At 37.4% G+C, this 25,261-nt stretch overlaps 1 protein-coding gene across 1 annotated transcript; it reads right to left on the bottom strand.

The window, feature by feature from the left end:
* Positions 1–591: 591 nt before the first annotated feature.
* On the bottom strand, positions 592–25,118 carry LOC112056171 (myrosinase 1). Its single transcript, XM_052887417.1, has 11 exons — positions 19,645–25,118; positions 12,675–12,781; positions 11,500–11,644; positions 10,529–10,695; positions 9,840–10,100; positions 9,352–9,440; positions 5,317–5,464; positions 4,322–4,485; positions 3,619–3,771; positions 2,815–2,906; positions 592–1,420 (listed from the first exon to the last, which is right to left on the bottom strand). The coding sequence occupies exons 1-11, from the start codon at positions 19,677–19,679 to the stop codon at positions 1,168–1,170; spliced, it is 1,614 nt and encodes a 537-aa protein (XP_052743377.1). The 5' UTR covers positions 19,680–25,118; the 3' UTR covers positions 592–1,167.
* Positions 25,119–25,261: the final 143 nt, after the last annotated feature.

Genomic DNA, 25,261 nt, shown 5'->3' on the forward strand with positions numbered 1-25,261 from the left:
TGTAAAAAAACGGTCTTTAATAAATACTAATATTAAAAATGAGTCTGTCTGGTTTATTTTTCACTAACAAGACTCTGTACAGATTTTAATAAATTTTGGTAGGAAATTGGACTTGGAAGCAAAACGTGCTTAGGATACTTTTTATAGCGTAAATTATATGAATAGAAGGAATAATAAACTTGTAGGAAAATCATTCTTCAAGTTATCATTCATGAGCAACTTTTCGTTTTTTCTTTTAAATTATTTTTTTTTTATTGAAATTACAAGTTAGCCCTTGACGCGATATCGTCTATATCTGTATTCTGTAAATTTACAGACATGGCAACATCGTTGTTAGTGATATTTTATTTTTGGCATCCCATAGCCCATAACAAGTTCATATTCTAATAGAACTTGTTATAGGCGAATGTTACATCGACGAGTAAAAAATAGCAGAATCAGTCCCCTGACATTTGAGTGACGATGTATTCATTAGTTTAAGTTGGTAGCGGTACCATAACTACCTCTAATTGTTGACGCTAGTTCACATGGTTGGAAAAAATGAAGACTTTTGGGTGTCTTAATTTTTTTAAGTGAGTACGTAAATTTATTATTTCCATGATAAAAACTCGTTATATATTTTTCAATTTTATTTCTTCTTCAATAAATAATAATACTACAATATCTATTTTGTACAATTATAATACATTCAATTCAATCTAACTACTAACTAAATAATTATACAGGATGTTGCAGGAGTATTTCCCATAACTTCAAGGTGTTGACAAGGTTTTTTAGTTAATTTTTTTTATATTTTCATACAAAGTAATTAAAATAATTCCGACGAACCATGTAACACACGCCTTTATTGCATTATAAAATACCTAACCGTAGTGGTAAGACTGTCGATATCGACGAGATATAGATATTATAAATGGCACTCCGCACTTTACTAGTAAGCTACTTCATGATATTTATCAATAAATAAGTTAGGCTAGGTCATATTATAAGGATGCGATATAAGGGGCATCTAAGATCTATTTACAAAAGAAATATTTTTTATTCCGAAATTATTGATATAAAAACACATGTTCCTTGGACATTTTTAATTAATTTTCCATATAGAATATAACCCTTGAGTTATGGGAAATACTGCCGAGCACCTTGTATACCTAATAATTAGTTATATCATAACAATTGGCATATGCTGATACTTAATAAAACTAACACTGCGTTTAGCACGATGCTGAATTTAGCAGAAATCTGTCCACGACTCCGTGCTTTCCTCTTCCTGAGTCTACTGATGTGTTTCTGGTAGCAAGAGTCCGGGAAGGCCAAGGTTCGATGCTCGATGACGCAAGCGTAGTAGTACGACGAAAGTCGCGGAGTACGAGTACGGTTTGGATGGTCGAAGTCTATTTCGTACAAACCGAATAATGCTCTGAAAAATTCAACTTTTTTATTCGTTGACAAGTTAGCGCTTGACTGCGATCTCTATACTAAGCCCGATTCGCACATGAGTTTTTTTAACGGACGTTAGAAAACCGTTCAAATACAACAAATGCATTCCCAAGTATATGTTCACACGATTTTTTGCGTTGCGTTTATAAAACACGACGATATTTTTCGAGCAGTGTTGTTCAATTTTGAACGTTGGAAATAGACTTTCATTTGCTTTATACTATATTTGAACGTTTTTTTAACGACCTTTAAAAAAACACTCGTGCGGGGGCTAAATCCAAACTCGACGTGGAATGTTTATCAACAAACAAATTCAACATGAAGAATGATAGGGGGTAAACTTTTGATCTACTAAAACTATTTTGTAAATTGGGATGATGACAGTTTTTAAATTGTATATAAATTAGGAGTATGCTAAATAATAAAGCCATTTTGTAAAAGTAACAGGGTATCTGCGATCATTACTTTACAGGGATTTAAAGGGTCAGATTTGTCGTACACATGCCCAAAGTGGCTTTATGCTATATATTATCCGCGTATTCCTACGGGAACGGAAACCAGAGACAGCTAGTTATTAATAAGTTTAAAATTAAAAATTTAATCATAATCTAAAAGCCATATATGGCTCCCTCTTGAGCACGAGTCTTCTTATAAAATGAGAGGCGTTACATTAGTCTATTTCGCAGGCCTAACGCAGATGAATTGGCAGACTTCACACACGTAGAGAATTAGGGAAATTCTCAGGTATGCAGGTTTCCTCACAATGTTTACTTCACCGTTTGTGGCACGTGATATTTAATTTTTTAAAATGTAGGCCGTAAAAGCCCAGTAGATATGACCTCTCTATCTGTATGCACCTCCAACTTTTTATTTAAGTGCATTTTGAGAAATTAAAAAGTCCCATAGTCGCCATATATGCAGTCTTTCCCTACTAATTGGAGGAGAATGGGAAAATTGGACATACTTATTTAAAATGACATGGTAAACATTCTTCAAAACGGAAAATAATAAAAAAACCATGACGGCCTCCGTGGCGCAGTGGTATGCGCGGTGGATTTACAAGACGGAGGTCCTGGGTTCGATCCCCGGCTAGGCAGATTGAGATTTTCTTAATTTGTCCAGGTCTGGCTGGTGGGAGGCTTCGGCCGTGGCTAGTTACCACCCTACCGGCAAAGACGTACCGCCCAGCGATTTAGCGTGCCGGTACGCTGCCGTGTAGAAACCGAAAAGGGTGTGGATTTTCATCCTCCTCCTAACAATTTAGCCCGCTTCCATCTTAGACTGCATCATCACTTACAATCAGGTGAGATTGTAGTCAAGGGCTAATTTGTAAAGAATAAAAAAAAAAAAAACCAAAAATGCTATAGAACTCACGTGTATCCACTCAACCACTCGAAGTCATCCACAAGTGACCACGCAGCGTAGCCTGTAACGCTTACGTTATCCACCTTCATAGAAAGCAGTACCTGACAAATTAAATCGTGCTTTAAGTCTCTTTTTTTTAAGGCCTCCGTGGCGCAGTGCTATGCGCGTTGAATTTACAAGACGAAGGTTCTATCCCCGGCTGGGCCGATTAAGGTTTTCTTATTTGGTCTGGCTAGTGGGCTTCCGCTGTTGCTAGTTATCACCTTACCGGCAAAGACATACCGCAAAGCGATATCGTGTAGAAACCGAAAGGGGTGTGGATTTAATCCTACTCCTAACAAGTTAGCCCGCTTCCATCTTAGATTACATCATCACTTACCATCAGGTGAGATTGTGGTCCAGGGCTAATTTGTTAAGAAAAAAAAAGTCTCTTACGCCCAAAAAGGCCAGGCCTTCTCTCTATGGTCCAGTGGGTAGCCCGACCCAGGTTACAGATGGGTGGCTATATGAGTTACTGAATTATTGTTCCTTCGAATCATTGATCAGATAAAACTCTCAGCCCGGAGCTAATTGAATCGGAATTGTCCTACTGGATCGAAAAGCAACAGGCACAAAATATTAATTTAATAAGAAACACGGCTAAAACTCGCGTAATACAACTAATGACTAAACTCATGACTAAGGGCCCCTATGTGGAAACTAATCGGGCATACTCCGACGTTGAGAGTTTTAGCCATGTTTCATAATACGAGTAATAGTATGAATGCACACTCATGATAGTTTAATTCTAAAATAGGCATAAAACTAATTTACTTCTTTGAGATGTTTCTTATAGAAGTCTACTCTGTGGTAATCTTCTAGCTCATGTCCGCTTGACGTGAACCCGTTCTCGGTGATGAAGATGTCGATGTCACCGTACTGTCGACGTAACCAGGCCATCACCCTTCGAAGCCCTTTAGGTGCCACCTTTAATATAAAAAGCAAGGCCTTAGATTATTTGCGCCTTAACTCAACGGTAAGAGCGGTCGGACTCATCACCGCGGTGGTACGATCCCAGGTCTGTTGGTCTATTGTCGTACCCACTCCTAATACTGTCTTTCCCGACTAGTTGGAGGGGTATGGGAATATTGGTCATATTTAAATATATGACAAATATTCTTTAAAAAAAATAACTATATACTAATATTACAAAGAGGTAAATTTTGTCGGTTCCAATTCGGTTCCGGTCCGCTTTTGAAATTAAATATCACGTGCCTCAAACTGTGAAGGAAAAACTCGTGAGGATACCAGAGAGTTTTCTTAATACTCTCCGTGTGTGAAATCTGCCAATCAGCATTGGGCCAGCGTGGCTGACTATAGGCCTAACCCCTCATTCTGAGAGGACACTCGAGCTCAGAAGTGATCTGAATATGGGTTGATAAGGCAAATAGCAGGCGATTATGATTCTGCGCCATGGATCAACACAAACTGATGGTGAATTTTAGTCATAAACTTAGGTTAGTGTATCAAGTTTTACCGGAAGCGTAGGGGATGCCCCGTATTGTGCATTCGATGGGTTTTCCAGCACCGCACCTAGCTCCGGTGATCCGGTGAGGAACCACACACCTGGCTTATCATCCAACTTGGCCGGTCTAATTATATATGTGGTGTAGTAGTTCAAGCCGTAAAAATCGGCAGTGCCTGAAAATTGCAGAATATTTATCAAATTTTAGTAAACACCTTTAAAATAGTTTTAGTATTTAAATGACAATGTCCTGTGAGGTGTGACAAGAATGGGTAATAGGGAAATCTGAAAGTCGCGGCAGAAAAATTGAAGAACAATATAGGCTAGCAAGGCATGGCCTTATGGTGCAGTGGGATATATTATTACAAGGAGAATGTTAAATCTACAAGTGGGAGGACATAAGAGGAGTAGGAATAACAAGAGAAGGTTGGAGTGTCTGAAAGATGTATGTACATGGAATTAGTGACAGACGTGGGTGGAAATGGAAGACATATTGTGCGGTACCCATAATAGTGATGGGAAATTAATGGGAATGGGAAACATTGTCTTTCTGTTAGATAGAATTATGCACATCACTACTACTGAATGCTACTTTCTATATATTTATTTGTACTACCGTAGTAGTACTAATTTCAAAGGCCGACTAAGTACTAAAATTCAGGACCTCAAGATTTGAAACCGCATAGGTAGGCTAACCACTGGCCTTACGAGGCAGTTTTAAAAATATAATTTTCATCACCATCATATTGCCCGATGAACGTCCACTGCAGGACCATTCCAACACCTTGGGATCCCAATTTTCATCGTTTCTTCGAAGGAAGTGCCCCGAAAGTTTCGTTGAACTATGTCAGAGATTTTGGTTCTTCTACGGATTTCCTCATTTCTGATTCGATCACACAGAGGTACTGAGAATAGCTCGTTCCATCGCCCACTGTGTGACTCTGAGCCTTCTTATGAGGCCCATAGTTAGCGACCAAACGACTTGGTTTTTAATTAAATAATTTTACCTCTCACATATTCTATCTCCTCTTTTGTGAAAGGGGGTAGTCTGGACTCCTTGTGCCCCTGTTTCAGGCTAAGTTCCAACATTAATTTTTCAATAGAAGGCGGCCAGCCTCCGTGCTTGGAGAAAATGGGATGAGAGTATCTGCCAGTCTGAAAATAATAGAAAAATCCTTTATCGCGCACTTTTTCCCCGAGGTATCTACTATCTATACATAACTAGGATTGTTATATGGGTTCGTTTAAATGTTATGTAACAAAACCTGCTAGCTAAAGGTAAGTACACAAAAAATATTGATTTTATAATTGTAATTTGTTATGGTTTATTTGAATACTTAATCTTAAAACGACCGATTTTTGTGTGTATCTGTGTATGTAATCCGGAATAATTTTGGAAACGGCTCCAACAATTAAAGATTGTTCGCTTAAATTGGATTTTGGTAAATTTAACGCCCATGGGGATAAAATAAGGGATCTCGTTTGTGCTGCGGCTACTGAAGCGATTTTACTGAAATTTGGAATTGAAATAGATTTTACTCTGGATTAACACATAGGCTACTTTTCATCCCGGAAAAATCCACGGTTCCCGCTTTGTGATAAAACTGAATTCCACGCGGACGAAGTCGCGGACGTCCGCTAGTTTATAATAAAAGGAATTCCATTATCGCATCTGTCTGTCTGTTTTGTCTATCTGTTTGTGTTAAACTTGAAACTACTGAACGGATTTTCATGCGGTATTTATATTGGTGCACCAAAACCTTTGCAATTTATACAGTGTATATTAAACATAATGAATCTTTTGTGAGAGAGTGATTAATGACAAAGGTTTTTGTGTAAATTAGTTGAAATATAACACTAATAATAATTGGAAGCCGTGCCCACTGGATATGACCTTTGCCTCCGATTTCGGAGGGTGTGGGTTCGAGTCCGGTCCGGGACATACACCTCCAAAGTTTCAGTTGTGTGCATTTTAAGAAATTAAATATCACGTGTCTCAAACGGTGAAGGAAAACATCGTGAGGAAACCTGCACACCAGAGAATTTATTAATTCTCTGTGTGTGTGAAGTCTGCCAATACGCATTGGGCCAGCGTGGTGGACTATTGACCTAACCCTCTCTCATTCTGAGAGGAGACTCGAGCTGAGCAGTGAGCCGTATATGGTTTGATAACGACTGCATAACTGAGAGTAAAAATAAAGGTTCTCTAAGCTGCATAATACATTAACTTGTCTATTATTACTATTATCGCTATCTATTAACTAAATAGTAGAGCTAATGTTTGTCTTATTGTATTATAACTACTTACAATAATTAACTGCAATTTAACGTTCTCTTTCAACAAATAACCAGAACATTTGTTTACCTTTGCAATGATTTATGATATTTTGAATTACTGGCCATAATTGATCAGAACGCGAGCCTGTGGCAATGTACCTCATTGTACGGATTAATAATATAAATGGAAAGGCACACGACAGTGTCGTACCCGTCACAAATACAAATTCAAAAATGAATACATTCTTGAGTCAGTGCGACACGAAACGTCGCATCAGTAACTTTCAATATTAATCAAGAAAAGTGACGTCTTATGTTTTTAAATGTTTTAAAAACTGTTCTCATATAGTAAACTAGCTGACGCCGCGCGGTTTCACACGCGTGATTCCCGTTCCCCTAGGAATTCGGGGATAATATATAGCCTATAGCCTTCCTCGATAAATGGGCTATCTAACACTGAAAGAATATTTCAAATAGAACCAGTAGTTCTTAAGATTAGCGCGTTCAATCAAACAAACTCTTCAGTTTTATAATATTAGTATAAACAAATGAGACGGAGTATTTTTTATTGGCATTTTTTATTTGATTATTATATTAATTTACGTAATTGTTGTTAGTGTTAAATTTTGAAATACAAATTATGAAAAAGTTTGTATATGCGGATGTCAAGGAGACACCTCACTTTTGTTTTTTTATGGGTTTCACCCAAGTTTCACCTGCTTCAGTACGCAGTTAAAGACTCTGGTTACTCTGTACCTCATTCAAACATGCTCTTACCATAGATAAGTAGGTACGGTAGTCAATTATGGAGTTTGGACTGTGGTGCCTTTGGTAGGTAACGGGTTCCAAGGGTCCAGATCCTCAACCGTCCAAGTATAAAGTATTAATCATCATCATCATCATCATTAATATACGTCCACTGCTCGACACTAGCCTCTTGCATGGACTTCCAAACAAACGGCTGCTTCGCTGGTTGGGTGGTAACTAACTCACACTAGCCAAAAACGCTTTTTAGTTAAATGAAAAATTTTACCAGTTCATTCTATGTAAGCCGTAGAAAGAACTACTTATTAGTTCCAAAAATGTATTCCCTGCCTGCGACTGTGACATTGACACTGTGATTCACAATACTTTAGACGAGAGAGATTGGACCTTGCATTGGTGATTTTTATTATTTTATATACTTGTCGCATTTTTATCCTCAAATACAAAAAATAAATCGCACATTCCTTGACCTTCTGATTTCTGGCATCAGTGCTGGATTAGGCCTGTAGGAAATTTAAACAGGGGCCCTTTTAGGTTAAAAAAAAAACAAATTCTAATTTTTTTTTCCCTCCAAAAATGACCTTCATATTAAAAAATTTAAATGTTCAAGATTTTCCTGAAATCTACAAATAGGATTATATTCTGTATTTTTTTTATTTTAGGTTTATTACTTCGGACATTCAAGTTTGAATCAAGCTTGAAGAGTAGGAGTATATATCCTTGAATAACTCAAAAGCTATTTATTTTAAAATGGTCCTCTTATGAAGCTCTTTCATTTGATGTGCAGTTTGCAAAAAAATATAATTGTTCATATTGCCCACCAAAATTTACCTCCATATTTTCTCGAGTCTCGAGTCTCGGGCGCGGGACTCCCATCTGAACGCAGGACTTGTAGCAAATGCTACATACTGCCCTATGGCTAATCCGGCGCTGCCTGGCATCAGTATAAGTTTGCACTCGTAAAATCTATCCGCTCAGATCTGCGTCTGATCAGATTGCGTTACTGACAGGTTGTGCGAATGGGACAAACATTTCTAATTACAATTGCCTCGTTTTTTTGTCTCTCTTTCTCATGTTACATTGCCAATCTGTCAGAAATTCAATCTCTGAGCATCCGGACTATAGTTTACGAAGGGCTAGCCAGAGCAACCGAGATTGCAATATTGTCGGCACGTTTCCCACTTTATATGACCGTGAATGCAGTTATTTGCGTTTACTATTTAATTATATTTTAAAATAATATTAAAGGTGTGAATTCACAGCAATTAACACTTTTGCCACTGAGAGTTTACAATTAAAAGTGCCAATGACTTCAACTTACAGAAAATATATATTTTATTACATAATGATACAAGCAAGAGACTGTCACTTAACATCAGGTGAGATCGCAGTCAAGGGCCTCAGACCAATTACCATAGGACCTGCCTCGCTAGACGTTACCCCTCTGTCAAAAGTATATGATCACGATCGCGTATAAACAACATATAACGTGTATAAGCAAAATGCGTCTATAGAAATACGTGTGTATTACGATTTAAAATAGTTGTGTGTAATAAGGATATAGGATATATTTATTTGTGTTAAATATTTTCGATGTGTGAGACTGTGAGTTTACCTCGAGGGAGATGTGATAGTCCAGTGGATATGGTATATACCTTTGCCTTCGATTGGTAGGGCGTAGGTCCGAATCCGGCCCGGGTATGCACCTCTAACTATTCAGTTAAGTGCATTTTCAGAAATTAAATGTAACGTGTCTCAAACGATGCAGGAAAAACATCTTGAGGAAAACATACCTGAGATTTTTTTAATTCTTCTCTCATTCTGAGAGGAGAATCGTGAGCCGAATATGGGTTGTTAATGATGATGAGTTTACCTCGTTCCCCTCAAAAAATGACTGTCAATTTTTTTGGTGAATTTTAGGTCAATACAAGTTCAAAGGTAATTGGTCTGAGTCAAGGGATAACTTGTCATTAAATAAAAAAAATGCTTAGTGTATGTACCTGATGCTCTCTGCCAAGTTCTGCTAGCTTCTCGTATTTGGGGGACGCAGGTTCGATGTTCAGCACGTTGTTGGCGAGCGACACTTTGCCTACAAGCAGGATATACCATTCGAAGGTTTGCGAAAGAATAGTTTGTTCTCATTGTACAAGTTATTATCATCAGCTTTATTGGCACTTTGCAAGGCGGTATTTACATATCGTTATTTATTTTTATGGAAAAAAATATGAATAAAACTGCTTTGTAGCTTTCAGATCACGAGGTACTGGGTTGGAGTCTTAAATATCTAACGTATAGTCATATTTCTGTCACCAAGCAAAATTTTTTTTCTTTGTTACGCAGAGGCTCCAAACCTTCTTAACCGATTTTAAAAACTCCTTAACCATTAAAAAGATACTAACATAGGCTATATTTAATTCCCGAATTCCCAAGGAAATGGGAACTAAGCGGCTGAAACCGTGAGTATCTGTTAATCTAGTATTAATCTTACCTGTGTACCTCGGTCTGAATTCCTGATCGAAAATTCTGTACGCTCTCGCATGGGCCAGCATGGTATGCTTATTACACAGGTACGGAGCAAGCACTGGCTCCTTGATCCCTGGAGCTGACTCCCCAGATATGTAGAAGATGTCACAGAAGACGTTGGGCTCGTTGATGGTGAGCCAGATTTTGACGCGACTCGCGTAGAGGGAGTAGATGATCCTGGCGTATTCTCCGAACCAATCCACGATCAGTGGGTTTGTCCAGCCACCTGGAAGGAGGTTATATCTCGTTTATTACTATCAACTCTTTTCAGTGGTCCATTCCAGGACCTGCAGGTCAATTCACTAACATTGACGTATGTTAGTGGACATATACAAATTTTACCAACTAGCTTTCATTAGTAATTCTTAAGTTACGTAATTTCGTATTCACAATTTATTTATTGCTAACTGATCATTTAGGTTATAGGTAAAAAATGTCGCCCCATGGCCATCTGGTGCTTATTGAAAACCCATCGTGGATATCATAGCAGGCAGTGGGTATTGCCCAATTGGCATAGTGATTTTCGCTAACTCTCTCGCTAACGCTAACGCTCGATGCCGGCGGCGAGCAGCGCGTCGATGAGCTCGCTGTAGTATTTGACGCCCGCATCGTCGAGCTCGTCGCTGAAGCAATAGGTAAAGTATCTGCGCTCACCAAGGTTCTGTATGTTAACAGGCAGGTCCCAGTGGTACAACGTCACCATGGGCTCGATGCCGGCGGCGAGCAGCGCGTCGATGAGCTCGCTGTAGTATTTGACGCCTGCATCGTTGAGCTCGTTGCTGAAGCCTGTGGGCAGCACTCGCGCCCAATTTATTGAAAATCTACGAAAATGAGACACAGAATAACCGTTTTTATCTGTCGAACTATAGTCGTGCTCACTCACACACAAAGTTAGTGTATAAGTCTATATTATTTAATTACGCTGTAATTATTGAATTGATTTGGCTGAAATTTGGAATGAAAATAAATTTTACCCTGAATTAACACAAAGGCTCTTTTTATCCCGGAAAACACTGAATTTACGCGGGCGTCCTTTAGTAAAAACACACCTTCCGTTGCGTTACGTATTTTTAACCGACTTCAAAAAGGAGGAAGTTCTCAATTCGGCCGGTTTTTTTTTATTCGAATTAATACATCAACGGCTTAGCACCGCCTTCATGATCAGCAGGTAGAACATATTATGATGTTATTTTTCGCTTTTTAGTTTAGTGGGTACGTTTTTAGGTTTTGAAGTCGGTTGTATTTTTTTATTAAAATTTTTATTATATGACATAAAATGGAACGTTTTGAAAAAATCCCGATGGTCATGAAATTATTAATTACACTCTCGATCAAGAGAAAGAGAATAGATCTCTTTCAGTGCGCTTTCATTTGAGACCCCACTCGAGTATATTTGCAGTCATTCGGTTATTTTTCTCCACTTTCAGCCCCTAGATCTTTTAAACGGCTTAACCAATTTTCATCAAACATGTATATTGTCTAAAAACACTTGCACATATGTCACCTTTCATGCAAACAAATTCGGGAGCTATGATCCCACAGACAGACGGACACATCAAACTTATAACACCCAAATTTTGCGTCAGGTGTTAAAAAAGAAAAAAATCTTGTAGGAATGTGCTGACCTGTAGAAGTGCAGCTTCATGTCGGCAGCAGCCTTGACATCTTCCCTCCACTGGTGGTAGGAGTCCGCTGCCACGTCGCCGGTAGCGTTGTGAGCCTTGCCGGGGTGTGTGTGCAGGTACAGGTCCCATACGTTCTCACCTTTACCTGGAAACACATTATTTTATAGAAACCAAGGTCGTGCCAAACATAACTGAGTGGTTATTATTTAAACGGTACCCGTTTAAATACCACGATAAAACGACTTCCAATGTCGATATTTCGACCCCGTTGCATGGGTGGTGGTTAGACGATCCATGCAATTGGGTCGAAATATCGACATTAAAAATCTCGTCGTTTTATCGTGGTATGTACTGGTACCCGTTTAAATAATATTCATAATGAACAACCATGAAATAAGTTTAAGATCATGACTGAGTGGTGTTAGATGCTTCAACTACATACTCGTATTTTAATTACTTACGATGTATTTTTTTTTTGTTAATTTTATTCTTTACAAGTTAGCCCTTGCAACAAACTCACCTGATGGTAAGTGATGATGCAATCTAAGATGGAAGCGGGGTAACTTGTTAGGCGTAGGATGAAAAAATATGTAAGTATATCTAACTATGGAAATTTTAATTGCGGCTAATTTCCAAGCAAATCAACAACCAAACAGTTTTCGTTTGTGAATAAGTGAGAAAGTGATGAAAAAAAGTAAAAATTTATTGCTAAATCAGTTATATTTTATTATGCTGTGAGTGGATGTCAAAAAGTTAAGTTGGTCAGTCAAAAAACTTTACTTTTTAACATCTCACTTGTTTTATGAAAACGCCCTATTTAGGATGAAGCATAATAAAATTTCAAGGACCCTCACTTACGAATCGTGAACCACCATTTTTTTGTTACGACAACGTAGACCCCTGTTGAGTCTCTCGTGGACCCTTGGAGTCCATCTCATCAAGACATCACTTTGGGAACCAATGCATAAAGCAAAATGTTGTGACTAAAGAAATTTTATATATTTTAAAACGCATAATTTAATCAAATTGTCTAAGATTATTTGTTTCGTTCGGCAGTGAAAGACCTTGACTTATGCAAATTCTATTATTTTTCTTGAAACAAAATTCACCTCTTAAATTAACTCGAAGAGAAAGGCATTTCATTACACATTGGCGTTGGTAAGTAAGTGACATACCGTCGGTATTCCATGCACCTTCCACTTGATAGGCAGATGTAGCAGCCCCGAACTTGAAGAAAGGAGGGAAACTTGTATCGATGGCTCGCGATATGTGTAGTGTCGCGCTGTGAAATTGGAGATAAACTTAAAAACGATAGATTTATAACACATAGATAGTGTGTAGTCGCAGGATTCTGTTTTATGTGCTCCGAAATGGGAGCCCTTGACGCATCGCTACGCTACGATAAGTAGGCTTGTGTGCGTGTCGGCGAGGATAATTAGCTTATGCTGAGCTGTACACCCTTTCTTTTTAAGGGTTACAGACAGACATGCTGTCATAAGGATAGGATACTGACTGTCTGTAACTTTTAGATATGAATAAATTTATTTTCTTTCTTTTTTCTTGTAGCTTTACAAAATGCAGGGGCAGTTTTTATAATCGCGTTAGATCGTTGATTCTTGATCTTTGTCAGAGGGGTAGCGTCTAGCGAGGCAGGTCATAACATAATTTGTCTGAGGTTTCCTTATATCGTATGCGAACTTTTAACCACCACCAAACTGCGTATCGTTTGCCGCAGTTTGCATCTTGAACGAGTCTTGATATCATTATCTGTCTCTTTTAACGACACACTACAGGGCGAGGGCCTTCCTTCTTATAGGAGACGGGATGTGGAGCTTATACCCACCACGATGCTCCGATGCGGCTTGGCGGGCTTATGGTGAAAATGTTATATCCATTAACGAATACACGTTCATATTTACCAACCCGTATTCGGCTGAGCTCGAGTCTCCTCTTAGAATGAGAGGAGATTAACTAAATGGTCCACCACGCTGGCCATGTGCACCACCAGCAATGTGTCAATCGGCATTGGGCCAGCGTGGTGGACTTTTGGCCGAACCCCTCACATTCTTACAGTGGAATTCATAGACGTTGTAGGGGCACTCCCAGGGGATCATTGACCCGCTGAGCGTCAAATTCTCAAACAAATAGTGCTCAATGTCGAGTGCTATATTCGCTGAATGTCGAATTTAACATTTGACATTCAGCGGCTGAATGATCCCCTGGGGGTTCCCCTACAACGTCTGTAAATTCCACTGTTAGAGGAGACTCGTGCTGAACAAAAAGCCGAAAATGGGTTGCTAATTATTTTAACGGTTTTAAGAAAATTATTCTTAATTACTTTAGTATTTATAATAATGTGATTTTGTATTAGTTATGTGGTGTAATCAAGAAAGCTAAAGTGATTAATCTTGATCCGATTACATACAATGTATTGAGTAGTACCTTCTTTGAATCCAGTTTAATCGATCAAGTGTACAATACATCAATTACTTTGCACATAATTGTTATTACACACGAATTGATTAATTGTATAATAACTATTATTATACCTAATTATGTGCCATTATTTTAAACACTATGTCATTAAAGTCAGTAGGAATGTATGCAAAATACAGTAGTCGCGCACCTAAAAGTACCCCACCTACATATGCAGTAAGTTTTCAAAGTAAAATAAAAAAAAATTAAGCACATTTTTCTATAATGTGTGATATAATATAATTAAAGCATAAAATCTAATTTTATGCAATGGGTTACGAAAAATAAACTATTATAATAACTAGTCACACCACCCATCTAGGTGGAAAATTAATTAAGCCCAATCACAAGGTAGCTACTGTAAACCGTTGAGGAGTTCCATTACCTGTCTTTTGTCTTCCTGCTAGACCCCTAATGACAGTCACAACCCATCTAGGTGGAAAGTCCTCATCAATATAAATAAATCAAACTTAATCACAATGTAGCTACTGTAAACCGTTGAGGAGTTCCATTCATGTCCTCCGTCCTCATCATCAGACCCCTAATGACAGTCACAAACTACTTAGGTGAAAGGCCTTGTCAACACAAATTAATCAAGTCCAAACACAAGGTAACTGCTGTAAACCGTTAAAGAGTTTCCTCGTCTGTGTTTCGGCTCCACCATGAGATTGACTCCCGACCTTCATTAAGTTGTAGTGATTTAAAGTACTTAATGAAAAAAACGCTATAGTTGCCCTTACAATATTTGAAAGTTCCTCTCTATTTCTCCAGGATCCCATTATCAGATCCTGACATTATGACAATGGGGCCACATCAAGAGTATACCGGTCTAGGCACCTTCGAGTAATCAGGCTCCTGCGTTTTTGAAGTGAGTTGAAAATAACTTTGCAGTCAAAAACCAGTTTTGGCCCAATGGAGTCGCAAAGCTAAAATGACAATGGGCAAGGCCTCATAGTTCGAAGAGCCGGTGGATGTTGGGGTACTAAGGTGCTAAAATGGCAACCCCGCACCGGAAAGCGCAGTGTTGTTCGCCCTTCCACTAGGTAGACTGAGGACATCAAACGAATTGCAGGAAGCCGCCGGATGATGGTGGCTCGAGACTGTTGTGCTTGGAGGTCCATGCAAGAGGACTATGTCCAGCAGTGAACGTCCAACGGCTGACGAATGATTTATTCTACCTCTGACGGTTTCTACGAGGGATCGTTGTTGTTGTGATTACAAAATCACAACAACAACGATCCCTCGTTTTGATACAAAATCCTAAGCAGACCCGAGATGGGATTCGAACCCAGGACCTCTCTGTTGAGAACCATAGCATACCAACTGCGCCGGAGAGGTCATCAAGGCGCGATGCACGTAGTAATTAACTAATTAACTAATCTGGTCTGATAAAGTAATTAAGTTTTTTGCGAACTTCTAATCAATTATTATGTTACCAGCTGGTCTAATTTAGTTTTTATTAACAATCTATTATAATTAAAAAAATCAAAAACCCGATTGCCTAACCTGCTCGCACCTAGTCATCCGCCTCGCGTATTTTGCATAGCGATTATGATATACTTTGATGGTTGAGAGTCTGGATCCTTGAAACCTGCTATATCCCATACAACTACGGTCCAAACTCCATAGTGCTGGTTACGATACTCATCTAGAGTAGGAGCATGAGCTGACAAATTTAAAAAAAAATATACTTTATACTTAGACGGTTGAAGGTCTGGATCCCTAAAACCTGCTACCTCCCAAAGCCAGCACGTCCAAACTCCATAATTGGCTAACGTACTTACCTATGGTAGGAGCATGAAGCTGACAAACATCCATCTATCTATACTTATAATAAATCTGTAGAGAGGTCAATTCTGTACATGAAATATATTTCCAAAATAACTATCAGGGGGTGATTAGTGATCGATACTGATGCCAAAAATGCAATCAGTAAAATTTTTGTCTGTCTGTCTGTCTGTCTGTATGTTCTTTATAGAAACAAAAACTACTGGACGGATTTTAACGAAACTTGGTACAATTATTCAACATACTCCTGGGCAGGTTATAGTATACTTTTCATTACGCTACGATCAATAGGAGCAGAGCAGTGAAGAGAAATGTTGAGAAAACGGGAGAAGTTACTCAATTTGTTAAGCTTCCGTCGCGTGTACAGCCTTAATGGTTAAAGCTACATAGAAATCATGTATGACGGAAATGTTCTCCTTAAAATTATCTATAAAAACACAACAGCATATATATGTCTATCTTTTATGGTTGACTCACAATAACACGTGTAACTCCCGATAGCTTAGCAGTTCGGAGCTTTCTAATTATATTTGTCTACTCTTATGTTTATAACACTCATCACTCATCCCTAATAAGAAAGTTAACATTATTACCTATTCAATAAAAAAAGAATCATAAAAATCGGTAAAGAAACACCAAAGTTATACATGAAATACGCTAAGCCATCGCGCGTGAATTCTAATTCATACTTTAAGGATTATTTTTGTGTAACGGTTATTGCGCTCGATGCGACTCGCGGTGGGAGGAATAAATAAAGAAGTGCAGCCTTAATGAGTAGGGTAGGGGTAGGGTAGGGTAGGGTAGGGTAGGGGTAGTGTAGGGTAGGGGTAGGGCAGGGGTAGGGTAGGGTAGGGGTAGGGTAGGGTAGGGGTAGGGTAGTGGTAGGGTAGTGGTAGGGTAGGATAGGGGTAGTTGAAAGTTTAAAACGACTTTCACGCGGACGAAGTCGCGGGCGTCCGCTAGTCTTTTATAAAATGAAGAAGGTCTGGGGTTCACGGGCTTAGTTCATTACGTGATTTAAAGAAAGAGGATTTTTTACGCAATAAAATCTAACAAACAAATCTTTTATTTTAAAACGTTTTATGACAGATTAATTTAGCCGTTAGCGTCTAGCGTGTCCAAACTTGCCTTTCTTATCGAGTTTTGAACTTTAAACGAAGGAATTATAAAACAGTTAAGGTGGACTTAGAATTTAAACTATCGTGATTGTTATTCATATTAAATTTATTAAACACGGCTAAAACTCACGTGATACAACGTCAGATTATTCCCGACTAGTTTCTAACCCATACGGGGTCCCTAGTCATGAACTAGCACGGTCCAACTGCGCGTGCGCAACATTTTTTACTTCAAAATACTTTTTTGCTCTTTACTCGGTTCAATAACTTCACCTTATGTTGTTTTGTTCATTTTTAGTTTTTATAATTTTTGTTCCTGGTTTTTAATTTTTAATTGGTTTTGGTTTTCTTTAAATTGTTATTAGTATATAAAGCATATTGTGATTACCTATAAGTAGGTCAAAAAAACATACCTATAGCATTCTAAATATTGTTTACACAGGGGGTTCCGTAATCAATGGATAAATCGCAAATGGTAGATACAAGTAATTATCTAAAATTAATTTGAATAGTTTTCCAATAATATTTTTATAATTTAATATTGATTATAATATTTTTTTTTCGGATTTTTCTAATTTTTCCATTTTTGTCAGTTTTTTTCAATGCTATAGTTGCTGTAACTAAGATTTTAAAAATCTGATTTTTTGTTGAACATTACGGATTAAATTACCAATGTAACTATAATACTATTTTTACAAATAATATTTTATTTGTTTTGTGAAAGAAAGTTTGAGTGCAAGAATTATTGATTTTTCATTAAGATCGGGTCATCTTAATGTAATCGTAATTTAATCCGTGATCTTCAACAAAAATAAGATCTTTAAAATCTTAATTACAGCAGCTACAGTACTGAAAAAACTGATTCAAGACGGGAAAATTTGAAAAATCCAAAAAAAAATATATAACTTTGTCACCCAAGGGGTTTTTGGAAAACTATTCAAATTAGTTTTAGATAATTAGTTGTATCTACCATTTGCGATTTATCCATTGATTACGGAATAACCTGTATATGATTGTATTGATTGTAATCTGTTGGTGTCTTAATTACAAGAATAAAAAATAGCTCCCAAATACCTACATCACTGCGATAGATAAATAATCAATAATTCCTTTCTATGTTTATTGTATATGTTATACTATCCAAAAGGCCTCCGTGGCGCAGTGGTATGCGCGGTGGATTTACAAGACGGAGGTCCTGGGTTCGATCCCCGGCTGGGCAGATTGAGATTTTCTTAATTTGTCCAGGTCTGGCTGGTGGGAGGCTTCGGCCGTGGCTAGTTACCACCCTACCGGCAAAGACGTACCGCCAAGCGATTTAGCGTTCCGGTACGATGCCGTGTAGAAACCGGAAGGGGTGTGGATTTTCATCCTCCTCCTAACAAGTTAGCCCGCTTCCATCTTAGACTGCATCATCACTTACCATCAGGTGAGATTGTAGTCAAGGGCTAACTTGTAAAGAATAAAAAAAAAAAAAAAAAAAAAAAAAACGCACGACACGACTGGGATCTTGGACCGGATGCCATTTGTTACATACAATCTCAATTTCTTAATCAACCAACATCCGTCAAAGTTGGCTGAATAAGAAATTACCATCAGTATAGAACTGTAGAATAAAGTTGAAGCTAGCTTTGAAATAGTTTTGAAGTAGTTTTTGTAGAAATAATATTTTTCATTATTCTTTACAAGTTAGCCCTTGACAACAATTTCACCTGATGATGTAATGATGCAATCTAAGATGGAATCGGGTCAACTTGTTAGGAGGAGGATGAAATCCACACCCCTTTCGGTTTCTACACGATGCGTGCCTACCAGAACGCTAAATCGCATGGCGGTACGTCTTAGACGGTAGGGTGGTAACTAGCCACGGCCAAAGCCTCCCACCAGCCAGACCTAGACCAATTAAGAAAACCTCAATCGGTCCAGCCGGGGATCAAACCCAGGACCTCCATCTTGTAAGCCCACTGCGCCACGGAGGCCGTCAAGAATTATAATAATTTAGATTTTTTTTTCTAACTGAAATTACTAAAATTAAGCTATACTTTTCTACTGATATTATACTTATTCCTCTGCGTGGAAAATACTTCAAATTTTAAAGAACAGATTTTCAGCCAAAGTTTCTCTATCTAGTCTTTCTTTAGGCTAGTCACTTCTCAAAATTATGGTCAACATTATGCAAATATAAAACCTTTTTAAAATGTTTTTTTTACAATCTGACTGGTTACTAGTTCCAGAGACCGTTTGAACAAACATAAAAACGAACTCTTTAATTTTACAATATTATAATATTTACAGTATTATATAGATAAACTATGGTTGATATAATGTGAAAAACATTTTTAATTCGTAATTTGTGTATTACATTAAATATTTTATATTTTTTATAATTGGTCATATAAACATAAGTTAGGTATTTCGAAACGAAATTTTGACTAAAATAGCAAAGCTTACATAACTCCATAAAATTATAAAATAAAATTATTAGACTTAATTTACTAACTCAAAAATATCTGTATCGATTTGATAATAATTATTATTACCTATTGTTTTTTGTCAGTATTTTAAGTTACAGAAATTTAAAAAATAACTTATAGCATGCAAGTATGCAATCAAAAAAATCTAAATTCTTAATTATATACAAGAAAACGCATAAACAAATGAAATCCGGGTCACATAGTGTTTTATAATACGGAAAACTTGGATTTTTTATGAAAAATATAAAAAAGATGCCTAATGATCATTAAAACTGATTACGTCGAACACTTACCACAGAACAACTGCGACGCGAGACAGCATGGTCATTACTGGATCACTGTTATTGTATATTTGGTTTTAATACACCGGTACATTATTAAGTTACTCGTATTTATGAAACGCACGGAATACGGATTAACTCCGACTGGATTGTCAACTGGGAACTGGTTCTTAACAAAATGAATTAATCTCATAGTGGGGATGATGACTAGGTTTGAATATATTGATTTTTATGATACATTCGGGTAAATAAGGTCAATGTTAACTAATTTATACATAAAAAGCAAAGATTGTCTGGATATTTGCAAAATAAATGAGATTATAAAATTTCAAAATCTATTCAAACAGTTTTAGCTTCCTTACATTACATGTGACATTTATTAATGTTTGAACAATAAACATAAACGCACAAATAACAGAGATATTAGTAATTTTGTTTGAACGCACATACAAATCTAACGATCATTACATTACCTACGACGTCATTAGTTCGTACCATTATGTATGGGGCGTTTTTCAGCGGATCCCTGACCCTTTAAATCCCTGTAGCTCCGAAAGTAATGATCGCAGATACCCTGTTCCTTTTACAAAATTGCTTTAATATTAGCATACTCTTAATTTATATACAATTTTAAAAAATGTCATCATGGTTGTAATATCAACTGCCTTGTAGTCCGTCGCATGTAGGTTCGTATCACGGAACTAATAAATACATGGAACTCATTGTCATTTTTAGTTTCAGAAACTCCGCACCCGGGGGCGTCGCTTAACCCTCTAAAAGCTACAAGGGTGTTTTTGCACTCAGGTAAAAACACCGTTGCCGCTTCTAAGTGTTTGTGTTATTCTTCTAAGCATCGATATAAATCGTTAGATGGTCCATACTAAAGAACGCACAATTTTATGTCATTACCCAAAGACGCACATTTTATCTTAGTACGTAACAAGCGCATGCTGAGAGTGGACGTGGATTAAAAAAAATGTTTACTGTTTCTTTTTATTTTAATCCTTTAATTATGCCTTCGTGTTCATTTTGGAAGTGTAAAAATACAAGCCACAACATGAATAAAGAGAAATGTGTTACGAGTGATGACGTACTCAATGTGCGAAACCAATGACAATTTCGCGACACGTTGAGGCCCATCTAACGATCTACGATCGATGCTCCTAAGTAGACAGTGGCACGGGTGAAGGGTTTTTGCACAGACCCTGGTTTTGAGATACACTCGCAACCCGGTGTTTTTACACCCATTATAGTCAAAGGACTATTGATTAATGGCGCAAGTAATTAAATTATCTAGTTTTATTTTAAGTATTTGTACAATATATTATGCCATTTTCATTGTATTATGTATTTAATAGTATTATTTTAAAATTTATATTTGTGTTTTAGATCGATCGATTGAAATACCGAAATTTCGAGTTAGAATATGCTTTACCTACTGGCAGTGTTTGAAGAATTGTTAGAGAAACTGGACTTTGTTGATGTGGATATTCGTGAAAAGGTTGTATAAAGTGTCGACGATAATATACTACTTCTACTCATAATATACTATACTAATATACTTCTTTATTACGTAATTTCATGTTCTTTTAAGATAAAAATTGTTCTGCTTAGTTGACACTCGGAATAAAGGCCCAGCCTACATACAAAATTGGGACAAGTCATCATCATCATATCAGCCGATGGACGTCCACTGCAGAACATAGGCCTTTTGTAGGGACTTCCAAACATCACGATACTGAGCCACCGAATCCCTGCGACTCGCTTGATGTCATCAGTCCACTTAGTGAGGGGTCGGCCAACACTGCGCTTACTAGTGCGGGGTCGCCATTCCAGCACATTGGGACCCCAACGTCCATTGGGACATGTACTTAGAATTAAAATAATAGTATTTCAAAAGATACACAAGTCGTATGACAATAATTATGTAATGGTAGCATTCCAACTCCAATAAAAAATAAAAACTTTTTATGTTTTTATAGGTACTTGATTCAAATAATTCCGATTATCACTAATGATTAACGAGCCTTTAACTAATCGTGCATTTTAAAATGTTAAGTTTGGCTACGTCATCATTATAAGGATGCCTTTAAGGGACACGTTTTAAGATCTATTTACAAAATAAATAATTATTATTTTCTCCGAAAATATTAATTTTAGAACACATGTTTAAGAGTATTTATGACATGTTATTTGAACATTTTTAATAATTTTCGGTAAAGAATATAACCCCAGAGTTATGGGAATTACTCACCAGCGCCCTGTATAAATGCGAATCTGGGTTACTTTGTTGCTCGCTGATAATGTAAGTTTTCATTTTTGAATAAATAATTAAAATCAGTATTGTAAGCGTGAAAGCGTCAAAAAACCTACACGCGCATTTATAAAAAAATAGTTAGAGATTAAATTACTTCTCTTTATAACTAATAAATACATAGGCTTTGACCATTTGCTGCGTTTCTTGTGAATACAGATGCGGATGGCAAAAAATATGCAGATATTCGCGTTCGAATTCAAACGCATCACTAGTAACTACTTAGTGATGTAACAATAATTGTTGTTCTTACCAACTACGTACCAGAAGATTTATGAGTGATAATTGGCTGTTTTCCAAGGCTCACCACGCTTTCGTAATCAAACTGATGATGTTATAAAACTACACCGGAATTGTCACCAAAATTTCGATAATTTTAATAAGTAAACCAATAACATCTTTACAATGTTATAATGTCAGCCACGGACGATCAAGTAATATCACATGCCTACAGCGGTATGTTGGTTGCAATCGACATGATGTAATGGACATCGCGATTATCACACGATCAGTTTTATCGGCTGTCAATCCGTTATTAGATATGCTTGGGATTACGTCTTTTTATGTTTTGTGATAAAAATAAAAAATATTGGTAAATATTGATTGATCGATCTATTTAGACTAAATTTTAGTGCGATGCTCCATTAATACGAAGCGCTACGTTGCTACGTCGCACGTTCGTCCTGCGTCGTTTCCCATTGTTTATGTTAAATGACATGCCACATTAAAGAGTTTAGTCTTCGCAGTCGACATTTCAACGGACAAGAGACATTTGTTTGCGTGTGTGCGCGTGCAACACAATGTGTGCGTGAGTCTTGTATGCTCTGGCGCTGCGACGTCGTGCGTCATAACAACGCACGCTGGTGTAGCATACAATGCGTTGATCCGTTACGACTATTCAACGCATGGCACTAATGAGACATCACCCTTACCTATTTATTTTTATTAAAAAATATATACTAGAATAGTAGAGTGTGACGCAATGTTGGATAATTCCTATAATTATAATTTCTTTTTGAAACCTAGGTACTTCAGTTTTTTTTTGTATTATGTAATGCTTTATTGCGGCAACTATTGCTTTTTCATAAACTTTTTTTTGTTATATTTTGTATCACTATCTTGTATTCAATGTGATAATCTCAACCTCGTTTTGACAACCTCCGTGGCACAGTGGTATGCGCGGTGGATTTACAAGACGTAGGTCCTGGGTTCGATCCCCGGCTCCTTAGCTTTGTTTCTATTGGATGCTAAAATTAAATTTACTCTCTTTTTGGTCGCAATGTTCATTGCTGAAGGTCTTGTCCGCACTGCAGTCCCTTCGATGCGTTGTTAACAATTCCCCTCCACACAGTCCGGTCCACAGCTTTTCTAATGGCTGTTGTTACAGGGAGTCCAGTGAGTGACTTAACCTGGTCAGACCAGCGGGTAGGTGATCGACCACGTGGTCGTTTCCCCTCCACCTTGCCCACCACTATTACTTTATCCAGGTTATCGGGAAGACGACTATATGACCAAAGTAACTCAAAACTCTGGTAACATACAGGTGAAAGTCTAGTGGAAATGCGAAGCTGTTTCAGTATCGAGATGTTTGTTCTTCTAGCGGTTCACGGTATACGAAGCATCCTTCTCCAACACCACATCTCAAAGGCACCTATCTTATTTTAAATTGACACTAACAACCAAGTTTCCATGGAAACCAACGTTGGCATCGCGCTGTAACTTTATAGAATGTAGGGCTAAACCCTCAGACTAGGTAAATAGGTATTTGATCTGAGTCTGTACCTATTTCTAACACTGTTTGTTTGGAAAAAATAAAATATAAGGCAGAATATTGACTCAACAAATTGTAAAAAGATGGAAAAGATATCAGACTATTGACACATCAAGTGTGGAGTGACGATTCCTGTTTGAAGATAAGTAATTACTTATTGATTATTCAGGTATTGTTTTTTGAGTGAAGGATTTTTTGCACTTCACCAAAAATTTCCAAGGTTATTATGATTTTTTGTAAGTGTACACTTTATTACTTCTGTCTAAACTTTGTTACACTGAGGCTAAGTAAGCAAAAACACTAAATATAGGTACTTTTTTAACATTAAATGTACACCTAATTTATTTTTTATTTTGATAACATTAAATAGATATTCGTACCAACTTCTGGTCAAAAGTAAGGGTTAGTCTCAACAATATTTTATACTAAAGATAGGGCATTAGCACATTTAAACTGAGGCGGACAAATTGCCGTCCCGGAGAATAAAATTGTAATTGCAATTTTCAGGAAAAATAAAAAACCGAATTTTGGTGATTGTTGACAAGGTAAGGACTTAGATATAAGTGAGAAAGCTCGAATTAAAGCTAATTTTTATAGGTTTTGTTAAGCCTTATTGACAAAACCCTAGATATAATAATAAACGCTTTTTTAACGTCTGTTAAAAAAACTCTCGTGCGAATAAGGGCTTGTATCGATTAAAATAAATAAATAAAAGTGGTTAGCGCAGCCGTGATAGCCCAGTGGATATGACCTCTGCCTCCGATTCCGGAGGGTGTGGGTTCGAATCCGGTCCGGGGCATGCACCTCCAACTTTTCAGTTGTGTGCATTTTAAGTAATTAAATATCATGTGTTTCAAACGATGAAGGAAAACATCGTGAGGAAACCTGCATCCAAGAGAATTTTCCCAATTCTCTGCGTGTGTGAAGTCTATTAGTAAGTAAGTAGTAAGAAGGTGGACTATTAGCCTAACCCCTCTCATTCTGAGAGGAGACTCGAGCTCAGCAGTGAGCAGAATGTGGGTTGATAATGGTGGTGGTGGTTAGCGCAGACATGTGCATGCGACTTACAATAGTTTTATCAATTTATTGGTAAAGTAACAAACTAAATTACACACGCTATAGTAATACTCAAGGTTCAATTAAAGTTCCAAATTGCTCGCAATACCGCCTAGTTTCCAGGTATTTTGTCGATTTTTTTTTAATTCTTTACAAGGTAGCCTTTGACTACAATCTCACCTGTGATGATGCAATCAAAGATGGAAGCGGGCTCACTTGTTCTCCGCGCCCCTTTCGGTATCTACATCGTACCGTAACGTTAAATCGCTTGCCGGTACGTCTTTGCCGGTAGGGTGGTCACTAGGCTAGCCACGGCCGAAGCCTCCCGCCAGCCAGACCTGGACCAATTAAGAAAACCTCAATCGGCCTATCCACTGCGCATATCACTGCGCCACGGAGTCATTAAAAAACTGCCAACTAACAGAACTTAGTCACAAAGACTTCTACCTACAATTTATTTTTCAAATACAAAATAAACACCAATTATA

Source organism: Bicyclus anynana, chromosome 2, assembly GCF_947172395.1.
Source record: "Bicyclus anynana chromosome 2, ilBicAnyn1.1, whole genome shotgun sequence".
Taxonomy (NCBI): Eukaryota; Metazoa; Arthropoda; class Insecta; order Lepidoptera; family Nymphalidae; genus Bicyclus; species Bicyclus anynana.